Raw genomic sequence first — 10781 nt, 5'->3', positions numbered from 1 at the left:
AAAAAAATTATGTTCATTAATTTTAATCTCTTTGATTTTTGTACACAATAATATTTATGATGTGGTCCCACATTTGACTCTAAAATTAAAAAATAAAACTCTCTATAAAAATAAATAATTTAGGACATATGAATATACACACTACAAAAAAAAAAAAAAAGGGTTATGTAGTCATGTTTTTAAAACGCGGCTATAGATCAGAAAACGTGACTATAGGACGATTTGGCCTATAATTGCGTTTTTTTAGGCCGCGTTTTCTAATGTAACCTAAACCCCGTGACTATAGGCCTAAGGGGTCTATGACTGCATTTTTTCAAATGCGCGTAAGACCAGAACCTATGGCCACGTTTAAAACGTGGCCTAAGTGTTTTTTTTTTCTTTTTTTCTTTTTTTCTTTTTTGTAACATCATAGTTGGGATAGGGGTATTTAAAAAATATCAGGAGGTTTCAGTTACGTTAAAATTCTAACGATTCTTAATTAAGTGTTATTAAGGCAACAAATATCTAAAATTCTTAGTCAATTTATAAAACTTTCTTAAAATTATATTAAACATTTTTTATTATTAAAGAAATAGTGGATTAGACTTTTTCATATCAACACTTAAACAATGACAATTACTATTTTAATATATATATATATATATATATATATATTTTTTTTTTTCTCCTTATCCGTTAATAATTTAGTTGAGGATCCAATATATGAGGTAGGTTTCAGTTAGCTCAACTGGTAAAGTTTTTTATGGTTGTATAAGAGATTTGTGGTTCAATCTCTGCCTACACTAAAAACTAATTGGTGTCTTGGTTTGATGATAAAGAGGCTCATCAGGAGCAGACGCCATAAGTTAAACTCTCTCTCAAAAAAAAAAATATATTATATATATATATATATATATATATGAGAAATATACATTGCTTCATATAAACAGAATCTTCCTTCTTCTCACCAACCAAACAAAAACCCAAATTTTCACTCACCTCAAACAAACTCTTCCATCAACCATCAAACAAATTCAATAGAGACAACCTTAAATAAAATCACAAGAGTCAAAAATCTTCCATCCCAAAACAACATGCACATAAAAACAAGACCCAATTTTAAACTTTTTTCAATTCACTGAAAACAAAGTCTTCCAAAACTCAAAGTCAGTCTTGGGAGCCTCAACGATCCTTGTGACAAAGAGATTAACACATGAGACCCATATGCAAGCAAGAGAGTTGAAGTCAGCCATGGGTATATTATAGAAAAAAATGCTATGAAAAGAAAAGCCATAGAAGATCGTACCTTGCAAAATTGGATTTGAGTCTCTCTCAGCTTTTTCTGATTTCATAGGAGAGAGAGAGAGAAGAGAGAGAGAGAGACACGAGACATGGACTTCATCTGTGCGATGACGATAGGGTGTGAGGGCTTGAGATCGAAGAGATGGAGGGTAAGAGTTGAGATCGGAGATAGAGGGTAAGGTGAGAGTTGAGATCGGAGATGGAGGCTTGAAGGGTGAGGGTTGAGATCGGGCTCTTGAGAGATGGAGGCTAATGGAGGGTGAGGGTTGAGATCGGAGAGATGGAGGCTTGGAGGGTGAGGGTTGAGATCGAGCTTTGAGAGATGGAAGCTGATGTGTGGGAGAGGCTAGGGTTGAAATGTTTGACCCAATAGTATATATACAAAGCCTAAAGCTGCGTTTTTAACTTACGGCTATAGGCAAAATTTGAAGCCACGTTTAAGAAATGCAGCCCCATCCCAACTAAAGCCGCATTTTAAACACGCGACTTCAGACCAAATTTAAAGCCGCATTTATAAACGCGGCTTTAGGCAGGCTAAAGCTGCATTTTATAAACGTGGCATAGTTAAGGAAAACAAAAAAAAAAAATGTTTGCCAAAAAAAAATGAAATACGAAGGTCCTATAGCCACTTATTTTAAACGTGGCCATAGCTCCACCCCAAAAATGCGGGCTCTAGCTCAAGAAAATGCGGCTTTAGATGCGTTCTATGGCCCGCATTTAAAACTTGGCTTTTGTTTTTTTCTTTAAGCCGCGTTTTTTAAAAACATGGCTTTAGTTTGTTTGGGGCCACGTTTTTACAAATGTAGCCTAGACCTACGTGTTTTGTAGTGAAAATTATATTTCAATTGTAGAATATAATTGGATTTCCTTTAAACTTTACCTTTTAATATACCAATCTAGTTTTTCATCACAGCCAAATTATTATTTAGTCTTTTTAGCATAGGGTCGATGGTGTTGGCCGGAGAGCCTCCAACATAGACTTAGATGCTCCAGCTCCAAGTGCTCTTCCAATTCGTTATTATAAACTAGCATGTCATTAAAAATTACTAGCAAAAACTTTCTTAAATATGGAAGGACCATTGGCGAGGCCAAAAGGCGTCGCAAAAAAATCATAATGAACCTCATTAATCCTAAAGGTTGTCTTAGTTTCTCATTTTAATTTAACCTCAAATCTAGTTTTAAGACTAGCCCTTTTCTTTCTGTAGTTGAAAGTTTAAGGAGATGGTTAACTTTATAGGCCCCATCCTTGTACTGTAGCTATGTAGTTTCTTACCTGTAGGCAAAACCCGTAGTCAATCTTACTTCCATTTGGAATTCGCTTATTTTACTGAAACTAAAAATTTTTTGTTGAAAGTACCGTAGATAAAGGTAAAAGTTAGCCGAAATAGTACAATAAGATCATGAATAGTACTAAAAAGTGCAGTAGGAATCATGAATAGTAGCAAAAATAAGCTGAATAGTAAAATAAGTTGGCAAAAATAATCATGCCAAATGTAGACAGTCTGCTCTCAACTTGGCCACTTCTGTCTCAAGATTATATGGAGAGATGGTTGTCCGTAAGGGAAAAAATTGAATTTTTTTTTATTGAGTTTGGGTTATCTTCTTATAAGAAAGAGGGAGAAGAAGAAAAAAAAGATTTAATATGATTTATTACAATAATGGAGAATTTGGTTTCTTGGAGAAAAATAAATTATTTTTCTTTTTAAGGCTAAAAATGTTAATTTTTTTTTTTTTTAGGATTGAAAAGTAAGTTTTTTTTTGGAGAGCTAAAATAGAGAATTATATATAAGCGAATGTAAAATGTTTCTTGATAAGGATTTGGCAGCTTTAGAAACTTTTTTCAATGAGTCATTAAAGAATTTAATTTAAACAAAATTAATAAAATAAAACTTGAATATATTGTTTTATAAAATAAAAAGACAAAAAGACATGAAATTTTACAATTTCCTTTACTCATTTTCATATTTTGAAATTGTTGCATAATAGTTCATTATCATTTTTCATTATCTACTGTTAATGTAGATAGATATGACAATTTTATTTTGTTAAATTTGTATAACTTTTTATTTCATGCAATTGTCATTATCTATTTATCATTGTATAATGTATAATGATTGCCACAAACCAACACTTATCCATATAACTTAATGATTGTATTAATGCACTAAGGGTATATTTGGCAGACTATAATAGGCACTATAATGTAATAGTTTTTTTTTTTTTTAGGAATATGTAATGTAATAGTTATTACTATAGTTTAGCGATTCAGTAGTTTGGTAATGTTTTTATTACAGGAATTAGTTATTCTTTATAAATAACTATTCTTCAAAATGAGGAATAACTATTCATTTTTAGTAATAGCTATTCATTAGTAGGTGTATTAATTTTTAAAATTAATATATTTCCAAATAAACAAACTTTCCATATGCACATAATAATTATGAAAATAAAAAATCATAAAAAATAACTAATCTCTCTTTCAAATTTAAAAAATATTATTTTTTAGGAAATATAATTATATGAGTAAGATATTTCCTAAAATATATCTTAAGTTTCATTTAAAATGTTTTCATTCCATTGTCCTAGGGTTCTATTATTGTGTTGTCACCAAACAAATGAATAGTAATAATATTACATTACAACATTTTGTATTCCTTGTAATTCCTATTCCTATATAATTACCGTCACAGTCTACCAAACGTGCTCTAAATATATATTTAACCAATCGAATGTTTAAACAATCACTAACTTTACTACTTTTTTAATCACTAATTTTATAACAAAAAGTTGTTATACATGATAATAATACACATACATGTAACAAACCCTTTATATTTCCTAAGTATTGAATTATATAAAGTTATATTATATTTATACTATATACGCACATATTTACAAAAAAAAAAAAAAAAAACATTATAACAAAAAAAAAATTACAAACACAATCAGTATAAGACACACACTCACACACATATAATATAAATTTATAAAAAGAGAAAGACACTCACAAATTTCAAACTCACATTTTTGGATACTGAAAATGAAATTGCATAAAAATAAAAATAAACAAGCTTTTTAGTGGTAGGTGCTACTGAAAATTGAAAATGAAAATAAAAATGCACTACTTTTTTTCTCTTAACCAACAGCCTCTTTGATTTAAAGAAAAAGTGATTTATTTTGTAGGATCTACTACAAAAAATAGGTTTGGTTTGTAAATTTGTACTCAATTTTAATTTTTAATATTACAAAAAAAAGAGTTTGAATATAGAAAATGATAGAGATTTTTGGCCGTTTTCATTTGTGGCCCCACACTCAGCTCTCTCTCTCTCTCTCTCTCTCTCTCTCTCTCTCTCTCTCTCTCTCTCTCTCTCTCTCTCTCTCTCTCATTTTTAGTAAGGCAAATGTTAACGAGCACCGTAATATTGCACTAATGCAGTTCCCATTTGATAAAAAAAATTGAACAAAAAGAAAAAATAATAATATAAAATTGACCCTACAACTTATTTTATAATTTTATTTTCTCTTTATAAAGCTAGTCCCACAATCTAAAAGCTTCAAAAATATGAAATAAGCTACAATAATGTTGAGAAAAAGTACAAAGGGTTACGGGCACCTTACAGTGCCCTTGACACAACCTTAGGGTACTTTGGTAGATTGTAACGGTAATTACATAAGAATAGGAATAGATATTATAAGGAATAAAGATGATGTAATGTAATACTTATTACTATTATTTATTTGGTAACACACAACAATAGAACCTTGAAAACAATGAAATGAAAGCATTTTAAATCAAACTTAAGATTATTTTAAGAAATATTTTACTTATATATTTTCCTGTAAGTATCTAGTTTCCCCATAGGTTTGGGTCCGAGGACCATGCAATACCTTGGTTCTGTCTAGTACCCAGGTATAATGATGTGTGTAGTTTTACCATAGGTTTGGGTCCGAGGACCATGCAATACCTTGGCTCTGTCTACCACTTCTATTTTCCTGTAAGTATTAGATATAATGGTGTGTGTAGTTTTACCATAGGCTTGGGTCCGAGGACCATGCAATACCTTGGTTCTGTCTACCACTTCAATTTTTCTGTAAGTAGAGGTTTGTCCTCAAATCGCTTTACTGGAGATGATTCTTCTTTGTGTCAGATTATGATCTTTACACGTGGCATTGACCTCGCCTCCAACTCGAGGCCCCATCTTTTTCATTTATGAAACGCCCTTTGTCTGTTCGTATTCCGCGCTTGACGCTCCGGTGCTCGAAACGCGCCTTCATTAATGTCCTCGTAAATTAACACGAGTCCAACCGTCCGTGGCCTCCTTAGAAATTGGCGACTTCATTACTAACCCAGCTGATAATACTCTTTTCGAACTCTGCATGAATTAATTCTCACCAACCCCCATCCCCTATATAAATTGAGGAGATGGTTTCTCCACAACCCATGGACCTCTCAACACAAACAGAACAAAACATATTCTTCCAACTTCCCAAGCCCTTTTAACAACCCGCCGGAATTATTACCGGGATTGACAAAAACCGGTATGGCCGCAGCCCCCACTGGGCTTTCGGTGCGGCAGAGTCTAGGCGTAACCCCGATGGCGCCCTTCGAGGCGTCCCAGAGGGGTGTTGTTAGAGAAGCTAATGTCTTTCCCCGGAGCACACCCCCGACAAGGAAGACGTGCGAATTCACCTCATGGGCGGTGCTGGAGTGTTGCCGTCTCCAACGGCTAACACTCGAGAGGGCCGGAGAGAATCGAGGGAACATCACGGGGGAGGGTATCCCGGAGCCCCTACATCTGCTCCTCTCTTTGTTCCAGCTCCGCCTAGCCGAGGAGGGAGTTGTTGGGGGCCTGGGAGCATGATTACCCTTCACCTCCTCCGCCGCGTGTCAAGCTCTCCCATTCTCTTGGTGCCAAATAAAAGCACGAGTTGACACTTCCCTCCGGCTAGCTTCTCCTTAGGGCGGCACCACCTGGGCCTCTGATTGTAGAAATAACTGGTGGTATTAGCTTGTAAATTTACTTGTAAAACAGGCCTACCTGAGCCTTTGATTGTAATCTGTAACCTTTCTTTTCATGAAATAACAACAATAATATCGAGGTCTTTCGTTTTTTTTTTTTTTGTCGAACCTTCTATATATTTTTTTTTCCAACCTACTGTAAAACGAGCACTTAGAACCTAGAGCGCTTGCCTGGTGCGCCGGCCAGCACCCTAATCCTTTCCCACAGACGGCGCCAATTGTAGGGACCCAAGTTGGATTGACCCTGAATACGAATGGGTTTTCAGCCCAACCAGCCCAAACAATAAATTTATAGAGGGTGGATTGAAAGGTTTAGGTGCTGGCCGTCGATCACCATGCACGAACTTTTCTTATAAAAAATGCTAAGAGTGCATTTACAGATGGGGGACGCTCCTCGGCCCGTGGCCGAGGAGACCTTCTTGTTCTCTCTCTTTTTTTCCCCCCCTCTTTTACTTTACTAGCTTTTCTTTTATAGTTTTTATCTTCCTATCCCCTCCTTCCATCTGTTGATCATTTATTTGCCTTTTTTTCTGGTCGTCTGTCCCATCAGAGGCCTTATCGGTACTTAAGTGGTTCACTCTGATCAACGTTATCCTGCCAATGGGTTACCTCCCCATTAATGCGGCCAGAGGGGTTAGTTGAATGCATTAAATGTGAGAGTGACAGCTTACTTTGGGGTTAGTCCCTCCCCAAAATTACCTTCGTCAGGCCGAGGATAAGGTGTTTCTCGGTGTGGATTGGGAAGGAAAGGCTTTCCCTCACCTTAGCCCTGAATAGCCTGTGCTCCTCGGCCTGGGCTTTGGGCCTGCTATATGATGGGTCGAGACTATCAGGCCCATGGGCCCCACAGATATAATAGAAGGGAAAACTTTATTTTAAAAGGGGATGTAAATAATTACATATTAGCTAATTTACAATGTATCAGCCTCCATTTGGGAAAGCTTCTCTAAAAAAAGTGTTGTTCTCTCAAAACTTAGCTGGCATAAGTCCTATACTTGATCCATCAGGGTCAAGGCTTCAACCTGTAATGAACAAAAATTCACAATATTAGTGGTATTATCCAAGTTCTTTGTTATATCTGTATAATCCTCATTTACATTGATATATCACAAGGCATTACTTTTTATAGAGTAGTTGGCACCAACTATAGAACAGATTGCTGCATCTTGCGCATACTTAGCCATCCAGGGATTTTTGCTATTGACATGTCATGTCCCTTAGGAAATCATCGGGAAAAAAAAAAAAAAAATAGAGAACTGTCAGGAGATGATGGCTGGTGAAAATTACTTGGGATTGAGTCATTATTTCTATATGTAGCATAGATATCAAACCCTGACAATCAACTTGTTTCATAGTTTGTCAATTGTGACTGATAAAGCTCAAGACTATATTATTCCTTTCCAAAAGAATTAAAAAAGAAAAAGAAAACCCCCACTCAAATTAAAATGAAACTTTCAAATAGTCAAGATTTGAAATGGAAAAATTTAACTTTATACCAATTTGAAACTATCTTCCTCCAACCCACTATATGGTAGTTGAAGAAACCATAATGTTTATTTATAGTTTTATTCACATGACTTTTTAAATGAATCATGTGACTTATTTAAATAATATACATGGATAGTCTAATAAACCTTCATGTAGTGGATTGGAGAAGATAACTCCAACCTAGCTTGAAGCTAAATTTTGTAATTCCTTTCCAAAAGAATTAAAAAAGAAAAAGAAAACCCCCACTCAAATTAAAATGAAACTTTCAAATAGTCAAGATTTGAAATGGAAAAATTTAACTTTATACCAATTTGAAACTATCTTCCTCCAACCCACTATATGGTAGTTGAAGAAACCATAATGTTTATTTATAGTTTTATTCACATGACTTTTTAAATGAATCATGTGACTTATTTAAATAATATACATGGATAGTCTAATAAACCTTCATGTAGTGGATTGGAGAAGATAACTCCAACCTAGCTTGAAGCTAAATTTTGTGCCAAATAGAATGTAGAATACAGTAAAATACTGTCAACTAAGCTTTGTACTTTTACTTTTTTTTTTGTTTTCCCATAATCTATATATATCTAAAAGCTAAAGTGTAGCATTTATTGTTGCTACGCTCTTGTTAAGCTACCTCATCTTTTACGTCATTGCCACATCATTATATTTTTCATATTTATTTTTTACTTTTAATTTTCTTGACATTATTAAATATATAAATACATTAGCTTTACAAATTCATCTTAGGTGGTTTTAATGTTATATATTTATCTACTTTAATTTTAATGTTATAACTAAGTATTGTCTATACATATTCCTCTACAGCGGTTTTAACTTTACATATAATTTTGGCCTTTCTTTTTTTGATAATGTAATTTTGACCATTTATCTTCCTTTATTTTGTCTCTTTTTATTATCATCCTTTTGCTATAAATTTGTCACTCTTTCTCAATTTATGCATATTTTATTTTCCCACACAAAAGGTTATCTCTCTCTCTCTCATTTGTTTTTCATTTTTTGTTGGATTTTTTTATGAAGTTTGTACACCCATTGTCTTATTGTTGACTAACTCATTTGTGTTCCTTGATGCAAGTATTTTCTTTTTATCATTTTATTTGCAACACTAAATACTTTTAATGTTGTTGACCAAATTTGGGGCAAAATTATATTATAATATGTCCATATTTTGTGTTATTGTCAGGTTTTAGTTTATTTGGAAAACAACAAGATAGTTTGGACAATATGATGAGGAATAGTTAGTGCAGTTGAAGAAGATGATTTTTATGCAATTTCCTTTCACTATTTGTAAATATATTGTTTAACAAATTAGCACCAAATTGTTATATCTTTATTATATGATGTTTTTAGATGTGTGGGTAATTGTTTTTAAGCATTTATGAATATTTTGTGTTGCTTATCTTCCTTATCTCATTAGTGTATTTTTTGAGATTTTTAAGAAAACAAATTCAATTTCGAGTTTAAAATTATTTATTTATTTTTCTACCAAATTATTTATTTATTTTTCTATCCATTTTTCGCATGTTGGATTAGATGTTAGATTAGAATGTGACAGTATTAACACAATATGTGACTTGATCACAATCATTATGTATAATAGAATAATTCTTTTGAATTTGATTATGCATTGAATATTTGGCTTGGTCATATCACATTTGAAAGATTTTACATATTTGGGAGAATGACTTTGACTTGGATTTGAGTTTTATTTTTCCTTTTTTTTTATTTGAATTGTAATTTTGTTGAATTTTATAAATTTTTTGATACGTTTCTTAGTGTGTTTTTAATTGTACGATAGAAAAAATTGGGTTTGAATTTTTTTTTTTAAATTAAAAAATAATTTCCAAATTTTAGTTACTTTTAAATGATACATAAAAAGTTATAAGTAATTTTTATTAAAAAATTAATATTTTTTCAACCTTTGAAAATCTTGAGAAAAATTGTATTATTTTCATTTTGGTATGACAAAAATTATATATTACATTTGTGATTGTCATTGTAACAAATGAAAATATGATTATGAAATACATTTTTATTTATTAAATTAGTCCAAACTGTAAAAATAAATTTAATGAGACCACCCTAAAAATATTATCACATGTAACGCACGAGATCTGCGACTAATTACATAATAATAATAAAACTTAGATCTATTTTGTAGCCAGCCTACCTGATTGGTTATTGTTGAGACTTTCAGGTCCCCTACTAGTGCTTGGCTTGCTAGGGCTCGGCTGGGCCATTGCTTGATTCTGCAAAAGGAAATAGACCTTACTAGTTTCAACTACTTAAAGTCCCAAGTAGTTTAGTTAAAAGTGCACTAAGGTGTGCTTAAAACTCAAAACCCTAAGTTCTGTTCAACCTTTTCAAATGCATTTTGAAGAAGCACAAGGCACGCCTAAGCAAACTGTATTATTTGTTTGCTAAAAATATATATGAATCATAAAAATTAACCACTTGTTTTTGAAGGAAATGATATAAATTATTTATTTATTATACAAACAGCATTCTTAAAGTGGTGTAATAGAAAAAACAATTCATTCTTTGCATATCAAAAGACAAACAAGACAATTTACTTTTCTTTTGCTCTTTGGCCTTTGTCTTTTAGATATGTGGGGCCCATGGGCCTGATAGCCTCGACCCATCATATAGCAGGCCCAAGGTCCAGGCCGAGGAGCACAGGCTATTCAGGGCCAAGGTGAGGGAAAGCCTTTCCTTCCCAATCCACACCGAGGACCACCTTATCCTCGGCCTGACGAAGGTAATTTTGGGGAGAGACTAACCCCAAAGTAAGCTGTCACTCTCACATTTAATGCATTCAACTAACCCCCCTGGCCGCATTAATGGGGAGGTAACCCCTTGGCAGGATAACGTTGATCAGAGTGAACCACTTGAGTACCGATAAGGCCTCTGATGGGACGGACGGCCAGAAAAAAAGGCAAATAGATGATCAACAGATGGAAGGAGGGGA

General features: G+C 33.3%; 1 protein-coding gene across 1 annotated transcript in view; it reads right to left on the bottom strand.

Annotated features, from left to right (window-relative positions):
• Nucleotides 1-7156: 7156 nt before the first annotated feature.
• Nucleotides 7157-10781, bottom strand: part of LOC112028158 (transcription factor PIF1) — a 21208-nt gene continuing 17583 nt past the window's right edge. The window contains exons 8-9 of the mRNA XM_024060814.2: nucleotides 7422-7517; nucleotides 7157-7323 (exon numbers count right to left, since the gene is read on the bottom strand). Of these exons, the coding sequence (XP_023916582.2) occupies nucleotides 7510-7517 (8 nt within the window). The 3' untranslated portion in view covers nucleotides 7157-7323; nucleotides 7422-7509. The remainder of the gene's footprint in view (nucleotides 7324-7421; nucleotides 7518-10781) is intronic.

The sequence above is a fragment of the Quercus suber genome, unplaced genomic scaffold (genome assembly GCF_002906115.3).
Source record: "Quercus suber isolate HL8 unplaced genomic scaffold, Cork oak 2.0 scaffold_9, whole genome shotgun sequence".
Lineage (NCBI taxonomy): Eukaryota > Viridiplantae > Streptophyta > Magnoliopsida > Fagales > Fagaceae > Quercus > Quercus suber.
This window is presented reverse-complemented; position numbering and strand designations above follow the sequence as displayed.